Consider the following 22,011-nt stretch of genomic DNA (forward strand, 5'->3'; position numbering starts at 1 on the left):
ACCACCAACTTGTGTTCTCTCCTGCTAATAAATGAATCCCTGGGTACTCTTTGAAATTGCATTACAGTCAGTTTTTAATTCAGCAGCAAATTTCTACACAGACAGCTTATAGCTGTCTCCTCTGTCTAGATGATTGATTTGATCTGATGTCTATCACCATTTCTCAAAAGCTTTACATTCGGTTAGCTAGGGAACCCTTAGGCACTGTACAGGGATTTGTCAACATGAATAGTGTGATCTTTGGAAAAAAAAACAAGATGATAAAAATTCAAACCTTTGACATCTTCCTATTAAAAGTAAATATTTTGTAGCTTTGTATACCACAGTCTTTTCAAATTTTTTTTTTTTTTTTTTTTTTTTTTTTGTCTGGAAAAGATATCTTTGAATTGTAAACTTTAGTTGTGATGGAGAGTTCCATTTGGAGACATTTATAATGTCAAGAATACTTTCCACTGCCTACAATAGAATTTGGCCTATACTGAACTTGTAAGTTTGCAGTATGACCAGGAAAGACTGAGAAATTTTGTTAAAAAAAAAATCTTTATCTTTTCCATCATTTTCCATCCTGTAACATCACTCTATAATGCCTTCTCCTGGCCCAGCTCTTAAAACATAATTCTGCTCACTTTCAAACTCATTCCCAGTCTATCCCTTCTTACAAACCTTTGTTTTACTCCATCTCAGAAAATCAGTGTTTATCATCAAACAATTCTAGCTTTCATGATTCATGAACTGTATTTCTAAACAGATATCACTGTGCTTCCTTTGATGGTTGAGAAGTTCTTCTGGGAAGTATTTGAACAAAACTTTGTTTGTTTAGATGCTTACAAAAATGTGACGGCAGCTGCTGAGCACTCTCAGTAGATGAGCAGTATTGCCTCATTGTTTTCTCTTGTGGGTGTATATCCATATGATACTCTTTATCAGCATAACTAAGCCCTGGAAAATTGTTTACTTCTGAATTTGTATCATATTTCACATAGCAGGATACTGATTCATCATGGTTTTACACGTCAACAATGAATAAGAGTATTAAAACTTATCACCAATGTATGCCTTCCAGTAGCTTTTGAAATTATATAATGAATATATTTTCTAAACACTGCTCTTCACTTTTCTCTTTTTTTCTCCAAAAGGGGATAATAATCTATGGAAATTTTTAATATCATTATATTATTCTAAATTTTTGTACTCTATTTTATTTCTTTTTTATTCCACAAACACATCTGCAGAGTCTACCTACCATATGGAATATATCTGATGAAGCAATTAAGTGTTTGTACTTTCAATAAGAAGTTAATTCTGTTTAAATTGTTTGGCTGTTATTTAAATAGTTTCACAGTACTTTGATGTAAGGGAGCAGTATATCCTTGTACCCACTGTTCTTGTTATAACGGGGCAAGCTCGCTGGTAAGAGGCGCCCCATGCAGATGCAGCCCCCCATCAGATCTTTAATGTAACCCCACTAAGGGAGAGGAGCTGGGCAGCTTGCAAACAGTTCGCAGCTGAAGAGCCACGGGCTGTCTTTTGCCTTAAACTATTTCAGAGAAATAGCTAGTGGGAAATGCTGTAAATCAACATGAAATCAACCACTTTTACTGTGGGATAAGTGTTCACAGATTTATACTTACTGTATAAAGTAAGTAAAAAAAATGAGAATTGTTTTGGATTGTTAATTTTTGCAATTTCTTACACAGAAAAGGCCTTTAAAACAAGAGAGAAATTACCAGATGTGCAAAACAACAAAGTTTAGAACGAGTAATTTCAGTTCATGTTAAAGCATCGCCAGACTGTTTGTCTTGCTTTTTTATAACTTCATGTTCTGTAAAGCAGAAATGTTACTCTAGCTGACACCTTTCTCATCTAACATCATAACTTATGTTGTTTAGAAGATAATAAAATTATGCCATTTGTTCTCTGATACATGATTTCAGTGCTTTATGTTTACACATACATTACCGAATGATGGCTTATAAGGCAGAATTGTTATAAGACCACCTTCAAATATACTGTCTCTGTTTTGGGCACCTTGCTGTGCTGAGGTTCTAGTAAAAAAATATTCTTATATATACGTATTTTTAAAATTGTGTCCATTCTCTTTGTCATTTTATTGTCCAACTTTATCTCCCATGATGCCTATAAAATAATTGATATAAACAATATGTAAATGAAACTTTTTTGTCTATCTGTTTTATAATTCTTGACAGAGATATTAGAAGTAGGAGTGGCAATTTAAAAGACTTATGTCTTTAAAATATAGATATTTACACAAAACCTGTATTACATTGAGAAAACAAACTTTCAAATCACTCCCTTTTATTCTAACATCTGAATATCTAATGTGAGAATGATGTGAAAGTTACCTTATTCTGCTATCAAAACAAAGGTCAGTCATTGTGACATTTTACAAAATCTAAAAATGTTTCCATTAGTTCAGGTAATGTGTGAAGTTAAGCTCTTCTGTCAGCAGAAATAAAATACCCAAAGCTTGAACTACTGAAAGTTGCAAGCTTCTAACCTCAGGATCTTACAGAGTTGGTGGCATTTCTGAAAGAGGGGGAATATTCAGTGAGACTTCATCCATTTTATTTATTAAAAGGAATATTTTTGTGCAATGATTTCCAGTTATATTTATCTGAGAAGTTGAGATTGTCTCCTCTTCTTAAAGTATCACAATTTTTTTAAACGCATAAACTTACATCAGTAATGATGATGGAGGACTAGAGTGTTTTTTCTTGTTTTTTTTTTTTTTTTTTTTTTTTTTTTTTTAGCATGTCCTACTACTCCATGGCCTTACTGTATTTCCCTTTGCAAACTGTTAGGCTTCTTCAGAATAATGTGTCTCCTCTGTGTTGTCAGTGTGACTGCAGAAAATGCTGCTGATAAGCATCAAAACATTTCAATTTGCAAGAATGACAGACTTTCCTCAGCAGCAAGAATTATTTGCTATATATTTTAAAAACATTGCCTTTTATATGATAAAATACACCATAGAATTAATGGAAGTAGGATCAGCTCATAATCAGTTTTAACATACTGCTTGTAATTCAGAACATGATAACAAGAATCCTGTAAATCGTTTAGGAATTCAGACTCTAAGCTACTATTTATTAAATAATTCCATTATGTTCTGTTATTAATTATATTTGGATGTGTTACATTAATGTTATCATTAAAAGTGTGAACCAGAAAATATTTGTATTAACATACTTTGATGTTGAAAGTAATTTGTAGCCAATTAGTTATTTGTATCTGATGTTCAAAGAAGGCTTTCATTATCCATTTCAAATGTGTGGTTGAGATTAACTACACACTAGAAAAATAACAGCTGCCCTGTCTGTGTCCAGCTTTTCTAGCCTGTTTTCTGGTTTGCGTACTCAGTAAGACTTGTGGTTTCCCAGTAACTTCATAGATACTCCAATTTTCTCTGAGACAATTTAAAATTACTGTCCATATATTGCCATGAGGACACAAATTCTTAAACTACCCTCACAACCATATGCACGAAGTTATGCCTTTTGTAAAGCACATCCACCAGCTGAGAACGTTTAACCAGAAGACCTACGTATTTTCTACAGTACCCAGAAGGCAGTTACTTGCGTTTTCACCACATGTCCACTTCACTGACAGAAATTGCACCAGACATGAAGGTTTTTCCAAGGTTTAGCATGATTCACATAAAGGAAGAAAATGTTCTTCCCCTAGCATCTTCTGAGATGTATAGAATTACCAAAACTTAATTGGTAATTTTCAGATGAATAGTATCGTGTTTTCCATATTTGCAAATAGCATATTTTTAATGGCTGTAGTAGAATTAGAAGGAAAATAAAAGTGATTTTGAAGGAATTGTAATAAAGATGAAAAGAATCAATCTTTGCTGTATCTATAAAACACTTTGCTAGTTTGGAAAAAAAAGAAGCCTGTGATAACAAACTATTTGTATATAATATGTTAAGAGTATTTTCAAATGAAATACTTCAGAAAGTTTAATTTAAAAAAATAATTCTGCAAGTACTGTTAGTTAGCACAACTTGTAAGTCAGTCAGTGGCTTTTGCAAACATTTTCATTAGTTATGAGAAAGGTATTTTCAATGCTTGATAGCTCAGATGAGGCTGAGTGGCACGTAATCGCTTCTTTGTCAAATGAAGTGATTTAGCTGTAATAACAGCCTCCAGGCATAAAATCAGCACCATTGTTGTCAGAGCAGGGTTTTGGCTTTTTCCCCTTGTTCTTCTAAATGAGAAATGGTATTCTCACACATCTCGTATGGCCACAGATACATGAAAGCAGAATACCTGAAACTAGATTGCCGTGTAGAATGTAATGTTTAAAACATACATGTGTTTAAGTATTCAGTGCCTCTACTGCATAGCATTAATTTGTATATTTACATTTGGAATTAAATGTCTAAATTGTGACTAAATGTTTTGATCTGTGGAATATACATTGACAGATTAAGAAAACTGGTCTGAAAGTGTTAAAGTAATGGGATTTAATGGTATGAAATTAGAAATGAAATTTACATTTTGATACCACTGGTGAGCATTGCTTAGCTACATGTTATAAAAATATTGGAGTTTTCCAAATGAATATGCAAAACAGAGGGTTCCTCCTCCCCCCCCAACTTTTTTTTTTTTTTTTTTTTTTTTTTTTTTTTTTTGAAGTACTTCAAAGTTCATATATCTTCATTCTTTTCTGTTATGCCCTACCATCCCTTCAGGATTGCCAGCCTGAATGGCCAATTTATGCTACTGGTATAAAACTGTTGTGACTGTCTCTATGTAATGTCCACTTCATTCCCCGAGGTCTACTTTCCTGAGATTGAAGACAGGATATCCTATGTGGCGTTAGGTACCAACATTTAAGGAACCAACTTTCACCCTAAATGTTTGCTTAAAATTAGAGCCCTGTATTCAGAAGCCTACATTTAGTTGACATATTTTCCTGCTGATTCCTACTGAATTTCCTATTCCTAGAAAGAAGTGAATTAAAAGAGATGGATGAGAATAATTCATATTTTGGAGAGAATTGCAGTTATACCTGTTACAGTAGGGTCCTCACATCACGCCGCTCTGCAGTTCAGGAAGGTACTTGTGCTGCCTTAGATTCTTGAGGAAAGCAGCTACCTCAACCACTCTGTGATTACATGAACTATCTGAGCTCTTCTTGGATTCTGCTTGTGGCTCCCCCCCCTGCCCCCCCCCCCTTTTTTTTTCTCTTGTTCCTTTCTCAAAATCTTATAGAAAATACAGAGAATATTTAGAGGCAGGAAAAAACCCTCACAGAAGTCACTCTGCCAGTAAATTTAAATGGGGAAGAACACCCCAGTGCTGCTGCGGAAATGATGTACTTCCTTGACAAAGGCCTTTTTTTTCTCCTAGTAGATCTGCAAAATGCAGATTTTAAGAGCTAACTCACATGATTCATATGTTTATATATGAGAGCAGTCATGTTTCTTGAGGATAGGAGACTAAATATTTTTGTCAGTGCAAAGAATTCAGGGGAATTTCAGCATTCCTTGTGTTTTTATCCTCCTCTGTGAAGCTCCCTTGCTGAAAGCTTTGCATGCAGTTGACATGTGATAATCACTGAACATGTGATTTCCCTCTGCATTCTGGTGACTAGGAATACCTTTTCCTGTTACAAATCAAAAGAACCCCTGTTGTAGATTAAAAATCTACATTTAATTATACGTCCTACCTTTGATTTCAATTATTTCATTACCTATCCTCTGTATCTTGCCTCATTAAATTAAATATTCTTCAATAATTTGATTATTTTCCTCCATAATACGTGGCGAAGGAGGAACAAACAATATCATCATACCAATCAGCCCATGGACTGAAATCTACTATTATACATGTCTGTGAATTATCATAGGCCTGATTTTCATATACAATGATATTCTGCCATTCATTTTCAAAGGAGATAGTGAATGAAATGAAAAAAAAAATAATTGACACAACGGAGCAAAAATTGCCTGAATACAGTAATTTGTGTAATGGAAGAAAGCTCTGGGATTATGCATACACTCACAGGGAAAGCTTTCTATTTCCTGATTGCCATGCATCAGACATCTCTTGTAACCAACGAAGCAGAAAAGTTCGTGACACACAGGGTGTCTATCAGTATCCCTGAGCACTCTAGTAAGTGCCAGTGAGGTCAGCATTTAGACTGTCACAGTCAGATAGTATTTTTCCATTACAAATATATTTTTCCATTACAAATATATCTCTATGATTTGAACAGGTCAACATATTTATCTTTTTTTTTTTTCTTTTTTTTTTTTAATCTAAAATTTTAGGAGAAACATGTTCTGTTCACATGAATGAGTGTATAGACAGACCCTGCTGGAATGGAGGAACCTGTGAAGAGGACATAAATGGCTTCAAATGCAATTGCCCCTTTGGTAAGCATTTATAAATGTTTATACAACTGCTAGCTTGGCATAGTGTGTAAATTCTACACTTGTTCTTAGGGTCCTATAAAAGTAGCTTGCCTACATTTTGAAAGGAACAGAGCTCATTATTTGGCCTAATAGATATGAAAGGTTTCCCAGTTTTCTTCTTGTTATGCAGGTCTGAAAGGAGACCTCCTTCTCACACAACAGAATGTATGCTGTGGTAGGAAACCATTGACATTTGTTGTATTATTAAGTCATTTGCATGTCTTTCTTAAATATTTAAAAATTTGTGTGTGTGGACACACTTCATCCAATAAATTTTTATTACGATTCTTGGTGTGCACATGTATGGTCTGAGTGTCTGTTCATTCCTTTGTGCAGTGCCCCTGAGATTAATACAAGGATTTATTTGGAACAATGAGGTTTATATAATGGACCTATATACCTTACAAAGTATGAGTTTCATTCTACTGATTCTAGTAAAATGCTATGGATCATTGTGATGCCTTATCGTTGTCAATCAAGGGAGCAATTACAGTGAAGCAGAGATCACTCATGGAAATTATTTGTTCTTCTTGAAAATTGTTCATATTTTCTGTATTGTTATTTGTAGCTACTTTTTTAAAGCTATGGGAAGCTGAATTAGTGACGAGGAAAACTGTGTAGTGATGTGCATACCTAATAATGGACTGAAAAGTGAGGAATTTTAATCTAGATATGGTATGGATTCTCTTTGTGCCCTTGGGTGAATTAATTAAGATCCCCAGCTCACATGTTCTAGCTAAGGGTGTAGATAAAGAAATGTAGCTATCTCACAAAGATATTGCAATGATTAAATAGATAATGTTTGTAAATTTCCTGAAAAGTCATTGTATTACTAGATAGTTTTACAGTTTACTTGGTCTTAATACGAGCATCACTTCAAAAGATGAGACAGATAACTCTAGAAAATACTTAAGTGAAAAATAACAATTTATGCCTATATGCTTCCACTAAGAACCTGTGTCATATTGGCGGTCTGAAAATAAATATTTTACTGATCAGAAGATCTGTAGTTACAGATTTTTAGCAGATAACTACTGTTTAAATATAAATTAGTAACATATGTATTTGAGAAAAAAAAATAGAAGGGAACATAGAGAGTTTAGATATGTCCTGGTCATCAGGTTCTTGTAAATGAAAAAATTTGGATCTGCAACTCTCTGTCTGACTAGACAACCAACAACTTGTATTTCACTGCCTATTTTTCTTTAGAATACATTTTTATTCATTAGACAGGTGGCTTTTATCTTTTCACTTTTCTACTTTGCCTTCTGTTGTCTGAAACAGTCACTTGCTACATCTTTTTTTTAGATACTGGGTGATGTCTTCCCAAATAAGACTTTTGTGTGTTATCAAATTCATAACAAGTAATGTGCACAAAAGCCTTTGCTCTATATACAGTGAAGTTTCTATCAGTGCTTTTCTTAAAGTTGTTGTTATTTAGCCAAGACTCATGACTCTGTTGTTGCAGACAGTATAGGATACCTTTGCAGAGCAAGCAGTACATCTGTCACGGCAAAAGTGAGAAGCATTATTTTTAACTTCAGTTAAAAACTGTGAAGGTGTTTATAGTTAGGAACTGTATACATTAAAGTTTAATAAGTTTTTTTTTTTTTTTTTTAATATTGTTTTCTTCAAATTACCCCATAACAGTAATTCCATGTATTTTGAGATAGGACAGCTTAGCTTCTCTTGCCCAGAAGGCAAGGAAATTCAGAAGGAAAAGAATCAGTTTCTTTTTTTCTCTGATAAACTCTCAGTAATTCTAGATCAAATCTAGAAGTATTCCTGAAGAGTATTTGTATTTGCCATGAGTGAGGATTGCTTAGTGGATGATCTTGTCATGGCTTAATAGTGAAGAAATACTGCATAATTTTTTGAAAGGAAAGAGTGCATCTGTATCTTGCATTTTTATATATATGCAAAGTGGATGTGAAACTAGGAAATTATAGGATCAAGATATAGCTGTTTTCAAAAGCTCAGGTGGTTATACATGATGTATAATGTTGTATCTGGGAATACATAACTGCCCCAACGAGAATAAACGAGAATGATAATATGATGGAAGAAAGGCCAGATTCCTGACAAAACTGTGTGGTGTGGACATTTGTTTGGATATGAAGAAGGAAAGCTTTCAGATACCATAAGTGTGATTATAAAGATATCATAAGTGTGATTATCCAGCTCTGCCTAGGCATAGAGGAGGAAGCAGTTGAGAGATTATGGGTAAAGATCAAAGGGCAGGCTAACACGGGGGACACTGTTGTGGGTGTCTACCACAGGCCATCTGATCAGGAAGAGAAAGCTGATGAGGCTTTTTACAGACAGCTGGAGGTAGCCTCATGATCACAGGCCCTGGTTCTCATGGGGGACTTCAACCACCCTGACATCTGCTGGAGGGACTACACAGCAAGGCACAAACAGTCCAGGAGGCTCCTGCAATGCATTGATGATAACTTCTTGTCACAAATGGTGGAGGAGCCTATGAGGAAGGGTGTCCTGCTGGACCTTGTCCTTATCACCAGAGAGGGACTGGTTAGAGATGTGAAGGTTGGGGGCAGCCCTGGCTACAGTGACCACGAGATGGTGGAGTTCAGGATCCTGTGGGAAAGAAGTAAGGCAACAAGCAGGATTGCAACCCTGGACTTCAGGAGAGTGGACTTTGGGCTCTTCAGAGACCTAATTGGTGGAATCTCATGGGTTAAGGCCCTAGAAGGAAGGGGGGTCCAGGAGAGCTGTCTGGTATTCAAACATCACTTCCTCCAAGCTCAAGACCGGTGCATCCCTATGAGTGAGAAGTGCAGCAAGAGGGGCAGGAGACCTGCATGGGTGAGCAAGGAGCTCCTGGCCAAATTCAGACAGAAGAAGAAAGTACACAGAATGTGGAAGAGGGGACAGGCTACTTGGGAGAATTGTAGGAAAGCAGTCAGAGTATGTAGAGATGCTGAGATGAAGGCTAAGGCCCAGCTGGAATTGAGTCTGGCAAGGGATGTCAAGGACAACAGGAAGGGCGTCTTCAAATACATCAGCAGCAAGAGGAGGACTGGGGAAAATGTTGGCCCGCTACTGAATGAGGCAGGGGCTCTGGTAACAAGGGTTACAGAGAAGGCAGAATTACGGAATGCCTTCTTTGCTTCAGTCTTCACTGCTAAGGGCAGCCCTCAGGAATCCTGCAGCCTGGACGTGAGGGAGAAAGTCTGGAGAAGGGAAGACTTCCCTCTGGTTGAGGAGGACAGGATTAGAGACCTTCTGGGCAGGCTAGACATCCACAAATCCATGGGCTTCGATGGGATGCACCCATGGGTACTGAGGGAACTGGCAGATGTTGTTGCCTGGCATCTCTCCATCATCTTTGAAAGGTCTTGGAGAACTGGAGAGGTGCCTGAGGACTGGAAGAAAGCCAATGTCACTCCAGTCCTCAAGAAGGGCAAGAAGGAGGACCCAGGCAACTATAAGCCGGTCAGCCTCACCTCCATCCCTGGAAAGAGGATGGAACAGCTCCTTCTGGATGTCATCTCCAGACATATGGAGGAGAAGAAGGTGATCAGGAGAAGTCAGCATGGATTCACCAAGGGGAAATCCTGCTTAACCAACCTGATAGCCTTCTGTGAGGGAGTGACTGTCTGGGTAGATGAGGGGAGAGCACTGGATGTTGTGTACCTTGACTTCAGCAAGGCTTTTGACACTGTCTCCCATAACAGCCTCCTGGATAAGCTCAGGAAATGTGGGTTAGAGGAGTGGACAGTGAGGTGGATTGAGAACCAGCTGAATGGCAAAACTCAGAGGGTCATCATCAGTGGCATGGAGTCTAGTTGGAGGCCTGTGGCTATTGGTGTCTCCCAGGGATCAGAAGTGGGTCCCATCCTGTTCAACGTCTTCACCAGTGACCTGGATGAGGGGACAGAGTGCCTCCTCAGAAAGTTTGCTGAGGACATCAAGCTGGAAGAAGTGGCTGATCCACCTGAGGGCTGTGCTGCCATTCAGAGAGACCTGGAAAGGCTGGAGGGCTGGGCAGAGAGAAACCTCATGAGGTTCAACAAGGGCAAGTGCTGAGTCCTGCACCTAGGGAAAAATAACCCTAGGCACCAGTACAAGCTGGGGGCTGACCTTCTGGAGAGCAGCTCTGCAGAGAAGGACCTGGGAGTGCTGGTGGATGACAGGTTGACCATGAGCCAGTAATGTGCCCTTGTGGCCAGGAAGGCCAAAGGTCTCCTGGGCTGCATTAGGAAGAGTGTTGCCAGCAGGTCGAAGGAGGTGATCCTTCCCCTCTCCTCAGCCCTGGTAAGGCCTCATCTCGAGTCCTGTGTCCAGTTCTGGGCTCCCCACTACAACAGAGACATGGAGCTACTGGAGAGAGTCCAGCATAGGACTACGAAGATGATCAGAGGGCTGGAGCACCTGCCCTATGAGGAACGACTGCGAGAGCTGGGCCTGTTCAGCCTGGGGAAGAGACTGAAGGGGGGATCTTATCAGTGTCTATAGGTACCTGAAGGGAGGGTGTCAAGGGGACGGAGACAAACTCTTCAGTTGTCCCATGTGACAGGACAAGAGGCAATGGGCAGAAATTGAAGCACAGGAAGTTCTGCCTGACCGTGAGGGGGAATTTCTTCCCTGTGAGAGTGACAGAGCCCTGGCCCCGGTTGCCCAGGGAGGCTGTGGAGTCTCCTTCTCTGGAGATCTTCAAGGCCCGCCTGGATGCAACCCTGTCTAACATGCTCTAGGTGACCCTGCTTGATTAGGGAGGTTGGACTAGATGATCTCCAGAGGTCCCTTCCAACCTCACTGATTCTATGATTCTATGAAGGTACTATTTATACTTTATACCACTTAATACATTAAGAAGTTCAGGGTTACTAAACTCTTTGGAGTTGGTTAGAGTTTGGAGAATTTCACTGTCAGGAGTTACGGACTAAATAAGCTACTTTTTATTGGGACTTTTGATCTTCTGTTTCTCTTTTAATTAACAAAGTGTTAGTAGGAAGAAATGCATGAGGAATGAGCAAGGGGAGTTCTGCTTTACCAAGACAGTCCTCCACTAGAGAAAGCTCCACTCTGCTATGCTTATGTCTGCATGACCTTTCCAAGTTAACCCAAGTTTCCAGAAATCATCACATGTGAATGATCAGCACATGTGAAGACCTCAAATTCCAAAGATGGTGTTTTTCTATTAATAATAGTGGCTGTGTGAATAAAAAGAGTATTTTCCTTGAAATATCAAGGCCCACTAACATTGCACACTTCTTAAAACACTGTTGTGTGCATCCAAATGAGAATTTTGTTACAATACTATACATTCTATACAATACATTCTATCAAGTACATTTATACTATGTTTCAAAAGACAAATGTGTATGAATTTAACATACCACCTATACTTTTCCATAGCAGCTATTCTCTTCATTTTGAAAAAAAAATCAAAAATTAGGTTTAAAAATTAATAAAAATTCATTAAAGGAGTCATATCTTTATTGTAAGCATATGAAATATGCTTATAATGATGAAATGCTATGTCATTTTAAACTGCTTCATATACTTCAAATTTTTAGGATCCAATTCCAATCCAAAATGCAAATTTTCAATATTTTTACTGAATTCTTCCTTTATTGAATGTCACTTCATGTCTTAGGTCTGCAGAAAAAAAAAATCTCTAAAATATGAGTAGGTGTGTCATCTCTACCTAAATCTAAAACAAATTACCTCTGAATATTTTTCTACTGTTAGCCCAGGGCTGGATGTCATTACTAACACAACAGAGAGCTCAAGAGATGAGCTGAGTTTGGATTCATTAATGCACTATTATAAATACCAAATTCCAAATTAGATTCATAGAAGTTCATGCGGTATGTCTTTTGTCAAATCATTTCTAATTCTGATATGTAGAAGTACAAAGTCACGGTTCTTCCCAAATACTTTTTTGAAAAGAAATTCTGAAGAAATTCACAAAGTTTAATTTTTTTTAAGAGAGAAATGTTTAGTAGAAAGAACCAGAGATTTCCTCAGCTATACAAATTCAGTGTCTCTTTGAATGTAAGAAATAATAATCAAGCGCAAAGTAAGAGAAAAGATAGCACACCAGACTTCATATTTGTTCTTGGTTGAACACAAACAAACTCTCTCTTAAATCTGAGCATATAAACAGAAAAACTAGAAAAAATTGTGGTTGAATATCTTTAGATACATTTTCATTATTTTTGATGCCAAAACAATGTCATCATTTGAAATTTTATTAAAAAATGTGTACTATTTCATTATATGAAATACTTTCATAGTTTTCCATTGAATAGGACACAAAAAAATCAATATATTCTTAGAAGAAGAATCTTCCAGAGTTGGCAGTATGTAAAATGAAACAATTAAAAAAAAAAAAAATAAATAAAGAGAGAGAGAGAGACATTTCAAAAAAATAGTATGCCTTCAAGTTTTTTTTTTTTTTTTTTTTTTTTTTTTTTGGATATATATGGTACCATTCAGAGTACATTTAGGGTTCTAAAACACCAAATTGAAAAAGAAACCCAAACCTTAAGAGGAGTCATTCCTAGCCTGAGACCCTGAATAATTTGCAACAAATATCTACACAATTTTTAGGTAGGGTGCAGATGATATTAATGTACAATGATGACATACTGCTGAAATATTTAAATATTAATGCAATAAGAATTCATTCTGGAGCAACAGAAATATATAAAAATGTCAAAAGAACTCTTACTTCTGAAAAAGATGAGAATTTGAGAAGAGTGTTCTGGATTTCATTTTCATTCATCTATCCCATATCAAAAATGCAACCGACTGGGTAGATTTAAACATGACAGCAAAGTCATTTTTTGTTGTCCCAGAAAGAAAGAAAACCCACATTTTAGAAACTAGAGAATACCACTAAGGAAACTGCTACTCTGAAAAAGCTACGAAGGACAGCCTGAGGGCTAAAGCAATGAACTCTGATTTAGGAAATGTGCTACAACTTTTATATTGTTGCAGAGTGAAGTTTTACACAATATATTTAGATATCTCAAGTTAGTAAAGGCTGGATTTTTCCAGTATAAGCTGCAGAGTGATATTGATGGCAGAAAATTCTGAGCTCAGATCTCTGATCACTGGCTTCTGCTGATCCAAATCTGAATTCTAACCTTAAGCCTAACCTGGATCCTTGGTGCTAGTTTAACCATGCCTCCTGCTTCCAAACTTAGATCTACCCAGAAGGCTTCTATTTCCTACACAGGCAGTTAAAATGACTGAAAATGATCTTTATGAGGAGTTTAAGTCTTCAAACAGAGATGTGTGGTTCCTTCATCCTTAAGAAGCAGAATTGTTCTTCTTTGATAAGAAATCTGAAGAATTATATGTATTTAGCACATCTAAAATATATACATTTAATTTACATGTTCTAATTTTATGGAAATACACATCCATCATTAGTTCCTATCAGTCCATTGTCTTAAAATATTATCAACTTGAACACTATTATTTCCATATGACAACTCTGCTTTCAGCAGCTTTAAAAATAATTTGTTAAAATTCTCTACAATACAGCTGAGATGTTTCTTAGAAATTACACAGTATTTCCGCCTGCATTTGATATGATATTATCACAAAATAAGATGAAATGAGTCAATTTAATCAAAAAGATCATTGATTCATGTAAGTATTTTTTGAGCATTGCTTGAGCCAAAAATAGAGCCACAATTAAAAAAAAATACGTAACTAGAAACAATTCCTGCTGCTTAGTGTTTCACTTTGTTTTTTATTAGTATTTTTTTTCCTATGGTATAGTCTAATTTTTATTACCATGTAACACTGCAATCCATGCACTGCCATCCATCAAAAATGGAGGGTTATTTCAAGCAGCAGACTCCTGTGGTTCTGTGATAGTACAGATTGTACAGGTGGTACAAATTTGTTTGCCTCTCAAGATAAGACATAAAATAAAGAGCAAGATCACTGGATAAAATGGAATTGCACAATGTCTTTAGATGTGCTGTGACATTCTGAAGTGGTTCCCTCCCCTTCTGTATGGAACCCCTGCATGGCTTTCAGGTGAACTCTCTTGATGTTATCTGAAAGTGTTTAACAGACCAGTGATTTCATAACAATATTGACTTGGTGACTAGTTACTGATTATATGGCTTCTGGTGTATTCTGATGAATCTTAGTCCTTATATAGCAGACTTTATATAGCCTTATATTTGAACTTTGTAATTTTAGATAATAGTAATTTCATTAAGATGATGAACAGTATTGGCTGAATATATGAATTATCAACAGTGAATTTTGGAGTGTTTTTTTTAATATATATTTTAAAGTTTGTATCTTGTTAAAGGATGGTCTTTTCAGGAGATTAGAATATACCATTTGAGTGTCATATGTTTTTGTCTGTATCAATACCTTTCTAAAAAAAGTAACTTGTGGAAAAGCTAACAAGACTGATAATCTCCCACTCAATTTATGGACCCTCATGGACAGACTGGATGACACAGGCACTATGCCAGAAGCATCTTCAGGCATACAAGTTTTGTTGTGCACTAGCAAATTTGAAGTCTTCAGGGAAGAAGAATCATGAATTTGGTAGTTATCCTTAGACATACTCTATGAAAACTAAAAGTTTGGTAGTCAAAAATTGAGACTCACCAAATTTATAGTCATGTTTAAATATCAAAGCCAGAGTGGTATAGAGGATATGGCTGTGCAAAGCAAAGATGCTAATTCTAGTGTTCCAGTATGGCAAGGTATCTTACACTGTTGAATACCTTCTGGAAAGATGTTTCTATAGATCTTACAGGTAGAAATTCCTTCCTGTTTCATGGGAGAGGGAAGAACTTCCAGACAGAACTAAAGGTACTGAGGAAAACACTGCAGATGATGGCAGCATATTTCTTTCCCTCACTCATTGTCCCTGTGTAATCTTTTCCATCAGAAAGATAAATATTGATCAACATTAACACCTTTGCTGTATATTTTGATGGGATCTGCAACAAATTTAGTGTAATAAAAGCTTGTCAAAATGTCATCTTCATCAATAGAAAATATAGAAGGAATGGCAGAGAAAGAGAAAGACATTGAAGTTTCAGTAATGATATATATGGAGAAATATGTGATATCGGAGCTAATGTTTTATTGGCTCAATAGAGAGTGAATATTATCCTTTACCCAGGTTGTCAAGAAAGTGGAAGGGAAGATAACTGAGAAGGGAACCCGGAAGAATAGTGTTTGAACCTGTGTTGAGCTCCAAGGTCTGGTGAAAATAATTTGTCCATAAAACATTTTAGCTATCAGTGAATAAGTATTTTTTAGCAGAAAAACATTATCTCAGGCAAGAGTGTCAGATCCACTCTTCTTCTGAAAACTACACACACCTGTAAAACCTATAGATTCACTGCTGATATTTTTACTACCTTGGAGTTTCATTGTACATTCTATTCCTTCTATGTGATCCAGTCCTAAGTTTGTTTTTAAGTTATTTGCCCCCCCCGCTTTTTTTTGGGGGGGGGGGTATATTGACAGTTTATGCTCATTGAAACACTATTACTTTATTTGCTTTTAAGTCTGTGTTATATTTGTTGTTGCAGGTTGTTTTCTGAAGATGTGTCACTGTTGCCCTTTTCATTTTTCTGCTAATAATATTCAAGACTTATTTTCTTGTTCGATGATAAATAAGATATAGAAACTCTTTTTCATTGCAGATATACAGATTAATTTAACCTCTGTTTCTTGCAGTCTGGCTAATTAGCAAGCATTTCTCTTTACTTCATCTTCTAAGTATTTGTGTTCCTTTCCTGTTTTACTTGGTACTTATATTATTTACTTGTTTTAATTGTAAAACCTTCTCTTTTTACTTTTTTAGATAAGTTTTGTTAGTTGATCTTTTTAGTCCACATGTGCTACAGTCATGTAGAATAAAGTAATCTGAGCATTTTAAATTTATTTTATAAGTGTTTATGCCTGTTTTCCCTTTCCTTTGGTTCACTCAGGCAAAATATTATGTAAATTGCCATGAAAGCCTTCTGTGGAGAGGGAGACTAACTCTTTTACTGATCTTTCTCTTTTAATCTTTCAGCTGTCTGTATGTAGGAGTAAAAGGGAAGTTTTCATTTTTGTATGTTTCAGTGAATATGCCATTAGTCATTGCCTTGAATCTGCAAAGTTCTTAACATAGCATCTTGTTTTGAGAAAAAATAAAATCATGAATGACTTGAGGAAGATTAATTTATTACAAGAACATAAATACAAAGCAGCAGCTAAATAAAATTGCAACAACAAAAAGGTTTCTAGCCCAGTTGTTTCCATAGCAACCTCCCTTTCTGGAGTTTCGAAAAACATTTTTGCATTACTCCCATGCTACTCATCACTTCCATGATACATTATTTCAATGGACCATGATACATTATTTCAATGGATAGATACTTCTATTTTATCCATATAAAAAGTCAGATAAATACTTGATAGAAAGTATTTCCATATTTGTATTACAATAGTGTCCAATGAGACCTGATTTATATTAGGGACAATTATACAGTGTGCTCTATATATGTGTTTTCATTTTTATAGTAGCATGTAAGTTAATATGATGGAATCTAGAAAGTTCGATCTTTTAGTAAATGCATAGAGCAGTCATTGCTGTCATAAACAAAACAGCTGAGACATGGTCGGACACACTAACTCTATTCTGTAGTTGCAGGACTGAGGCAAATATTCATTCCACGTAGACAGGTGGAATGAATATTTTTCTGGAGAGATCAGTCTTCTGTGCCAAAGATTAAGCTGAAAGAGCTTAGACTTAGAAAACTAAATTTTAGACAGCTGAAGTCATATGAGATGAATCCCAACTGAACTGATTTTCTCTATGACTAGAGACATTGCAGTAAAAGTGGTAGAAGTCTCCTAAGAAGTAGTCTGATGCCTTTCTTCCATTTTCACAACTGAGCTTTGGGGATGGATTTTTTTTTTTTTTTTTTGATTGATGCATTTTTCTGCTCTGTTATTCTGATTATACCTTTAAGGTTTCAAAAAGGGTTCATCTATTTTAATAAAGCACAATTTTTACCTTTAATACAGTGACTAAATTTGAAAAAGACAAGTTGAAAATGTGATGTATTATAATTAAATGTGAATTATCAAAGAAATAACATGAGGGAAGTTATGCGCAGTAGGATGATAAGGACAGAACTGCAGTCCCCTACACAGCAGTGAAAATAAGCTGTAATAAGGCACCATTAAAAAGTTCAATGACATGAAACCTCACAGAAGCTACCATACAATTTTGTAAAGTTCTAACTGGCAGTTCACTTTAAAGAATTACTCAGGACTGAAGTAGAAAAGCTACTGTCTGAGTAGTCGAGATACACTGACAACCTGTTTGAGGTAAACCGAGTAAACCGCGTGCTGTCTGCATATGTTATGCCTCCTACAACTCGAAAGAAAAACTAAATAATAGCATAGTTTTGCTGCATCCACATTATAGTCTAGGTTGCCTGCCAAACTGTTTTGCAAAATCTTGATGAAAAAAAAAAAAAAAAAGAATCTGCTTATTTCTTTGTGTACCTGGGCTGACAAATCGGGCTGCCCTTCATGGAAATGTCTGTCATCGCTCTGCAACGTTCCTGTGCGTTGTTTGAGTCCAATGATTACGTTTCTGTATGTGGGGTTGTACATTACAACACAGCTCTGTCATCTGAAGTGTTCTAACACTTGAAATTGGTAACATGGTAGGGAAAATAGGCTTCATATTTTCTCTGAGCAACTTTAAATGGCAAAGTTGTTATTGTTGCATGCTATGACACGGTAAAAAAAGGAATCAGTTGCAGTCTGTAGCAGGAAAGATGTCTTTAGACTTCCAGTCTGTCACCATACCAAGGCACAGTTATGTTTTCCAGCCTGTTTGGGGTAAACTGTGATTTGGTCAGATGGGAAGCTGGTTCTCTAGCTTTTATTTCTGCTCACGTGGCAGGAGCCCGGTGCGCAGTCCATCCAGCCCCCCGTGCCAGAAGCCTTGGAAGGGCTGGGTACCTTGCTTCCTCTCACTCAGCCTTCACCGCAGCCTGCAGCTGTGCCAGCTCGACTTCCAGGGGAAAACAAGCATGTTCCTGTCAGCTGGATGGGGAATCTGTGCATCAGCCAGGGCAGAAATAGAGCACGGTGGAGACTATACTTAATCCCAAGAGAATAATTCTATTTTGCTGCTTGGGTTTCAGTCGTGAAGTGTTGTACTTCCATAATTTGTGGTCCGATTCAGTTTTATTTTTCCAGCCAAGCCTGTTTAACTCCTTTCTCATGGAATTTATTTCCCAGTCACCAAAATGAACAATTACATTGACCTTCTCTTTAAAATGACATATAATATTATGCTAAAGGATACTCACAGTATTACTATATATTATCATTGATCATTTTAGTTTAACAGATTTGTGATATACCCTTCTGTGTGCTTTGAGATAAAATTAGCCCTACTTTTGCCAAGAATGCCAAAGCCTTGAGACAACAGAGAAAGTCTGGAGAAAAGACTGGACAAATGGATCACAAGATGGGTAGAAAAAATCTAAACTGCTGAACTCTAAGGGTGGTGGTTAATGCCGTGAGGTCAAACTGGCACCCATACATGAGTGGAGTGGCTCAAGGCTCAGTACTGGCTTCAGTATCATTCAATATCTTTATAAATGATCTGATGATGGAATTAAATACACTCTCACTAGGTCTGTGGATGACACCAAACTCAGAGGAGAGGTAGATATGCCAGAAGAAAGAGATACCATACAGAAAGAGCTCAATAGGCTGGAAAGAATTGCAAGAAGTTCAAACAAAGGTAAATCTAAAGTCCAGCAATGGAGATGGAATAATCTCAAGCAGCAGCACAGGCTTGAGTCTGACTGTTAGGGATGTAGCTCTGCTGAAAAGCAATTGAGGGTTGTGGTAGAAAGCAAGCTGAACATGACCCAACAGTGTGTGCCTTGGCAGCAAAGAAGGAAACCATGTCCTGGGCTGCATCAACAACAGCATAGTCAGCATATCAAGGGAGATAGATTGATATTCAACCCTACCTGATAATTGTTAGGCCACTTCTGGAATACCATGTCCAGTAACGTTCCTCCCAGTTCAAGAATAATATTGGAAAGCTGTAGGGAGTACCATGGAGGGCCACCAAGATAATTAGAGGGCTGGAAAATTTGTCCTATGAAGAAAGGTTGGGGAAGCAGTATTTGTTCAGCTGAGAGAAGAGATATCTCAAAGGAGATCAAGCTGCAATTTTCTAATACCCCAAAGTTAGTCATAAAGATCAAAATACTCTTTTCCACAAAGATGCTTGCTGATAGGACAAAAGGGTATAAGTGGCTTCAAGGTAAATTCTGTCTAAACGTAACAAAAGAATTATTTACCAATATTAGATTAGATTGCCCAGAGAGGTGATGGAATCTCCCTTGCTGGAAATAACTAAGATTTTGCTTGACAGGGTCCTGGATAACCTAACTGAAGGTCCTGCTGTCATCAGAAAGTTGTACCAGATCATCTCCAGAACATCTGTGCAACTTTGACTTTTTTATGATTCTATATTATATCGCCAGATGCATCTGGACATCATGGTTGTAGATTGCCTGTATGTAGGATATGGGTTACTTCTGCATATCAAGACCTCACAGAAGTGGGCTGATCTGTGAGCGCACACTACTTCTAGCTTCCCTGTAGCTTGATTTTTAAAAGTGCAGAGAACATACAAAATTATTTCAGTATCATTAACTATATAAATAAGGACATTCTTGCAGTAAGAATTGGGTGAGGGGATCCTCAAATGGAAGCATAGCGTTCCTCATCAACTTTGACAACTGCTGTCTGATCTGAAAGGGATGTAGTACAGCATATCACTTCTGACATCTATGACACCCTACATCTTTTTAAATTTCTTAAATCCTACTGACTTGCTGTGTATCTTACGTCTAACTTGATGTGCCTGATACGGCTTTACTGAATATAATGCTTCTGAAATTACCGGTATGCTTTTGTCATAGTAGGTGGAATAGAAGCAGAATAGACGAATAGCAATGCTGGAATTTCTGGTAACTTGTTAGCTTTGAACAAAATGACAGAAGGGTTTACAAAAATAATTTCATGACTATTGTTTCACAGGGCAGGTGGTTGTTTGGCAATATTTCAGTAAGAGCTTGGAGATTTTTTCAAAATAGAGTTGTTTAGAATGGATTGAATATCAGTTATCCTTTTACAGATGACCTTATTTTTTTCCAGCTGCAGTACCGTCCATTATTCATATCCAGTTCCACAATCTGAGTATTTCCTGAATTTCCTTTGAGAAGGCATATCTCATGTAGGGGGTGCCTGAGACTGGTATGCACAGCTTCCTCTATATAACTTCTTGAAATATGTTTTGTCAGAGTATATCAACATTTACAGAAACAACTATGTCCAGTTATGTTCTAAAATGCCTTCCTGATACAATTTATTGCACAAGACATTATGCAAAACAATTTACTTTATAAAAATAATGAAAGAGAAACATTAAGCAGTCTTTGCAACAGGTCAGAATATCTGCAGTGGCAAATTCATAGTGCTTCATATAATGCACTGAACATTTTCATTCCCTTAGTAAATTAATTTCTATGGCTCCATTTTCATGAGAGCATTAATAAAATAATGAAGTTACTTTGGAGAGTCATGTATAAACTTAATAGCTATACAATATACAAGATTCTTTTCTCCAATATACTATAATAATTGTAAAAAAGATGCAGTGAAGTTGTTCTAAGTTTACAGAATAGTATACATAAATACAAAAAATAATATGTTGTTAGCTTTCAATAGAACTGGATACCAAATCCAATGGTAATATATTCAGCTTGCTGCTCTGATCATCCAGTTATTGTTTTCTGTGTATTATGTGTATTGTGTACACACACACACACACATACACACACACACACATATATAAAAACAGAAGGTGGGTCATTGTCTCAATGGTGTCTTAATTATAAATTATTTTGTTAACTTACCTCACTTTACCATACAGAATTGATAATTCTAGTCACCAGCTAATCTCACTGTAAACATATTCTCTTATTGCAGGCATGTTTGCAGATAGAGAATAGGAGGGTGCTATCTTGACCTTTTAAGTATGGTATTGAATACTTTCTGAAAAAAAGGAGAAGAAATACATTTCTGGATAGACTGACAGCACTATAATCTTGAATATATGCATCTCTAAATTTTGTATTTTGATCAGTCATTTTTCATGACCTAAAAATAATAATTCATGGTTTTATCATACTATACTGTATTTTAAATGTCAGAATAAACCTAACTGGCAAATAAAATAAAATATTTCATCTTGTAATAGGGATAATGAAACTCTCATCCCAGCTGTTTGGTTTCATTCTGTGTTTTAAAGATATCTGTCTTTGTTTGCAGAAGATAAAAGGTATAAAAGGTATTTTTAAAAGTCAGTTATTGAAATACATTTAAAACATAATGCCAAATATTTTGGTCCACCAAGCAATGTAAAAAAAATATATATATATATATATATAAAGATAAGAGGATATTTCTCACTGAATACAGTGTAGTTTATATTTGA

The 22,011-nt window shown here is 36.4% G+C and overlaps 1 protein-coding gene across 1 annotated transcript in view; it reads left to right on the forward strand.

Moving 5' to 3' along the window:
- Positions 1-22,011, forward strand: part of EYS (eyes shut homolog) — an 872,934-nt gene that overhangs the window by 123,261 nt on the left and 727,662 nt on the right. Inside the window, exon 12 of the mRNA XM_062573097.1 lies at positions 6,306-6,410. Coding sequence (XP_062429081.1) covers positions 6,306-6,410 — 105 coding nt within the window. The remainder of the gene's footprint in view (positions 1-6,305; positions 6,411-22,011) is intronic.

This window comes from Rhea pennata, chromosome 3 (assembly GCF_028389875.1).
Source record: "Rhea pennata isolate bPtePen1 chromosome 3, bPtePen1.pri, whole genome shotgun sequence".
NCBI classification, from domain to species: Eukaryota; Metazoa; Chordata; class Aves; order Rheiformes; family Rheidae; genus Rhea; species Rhea pennata.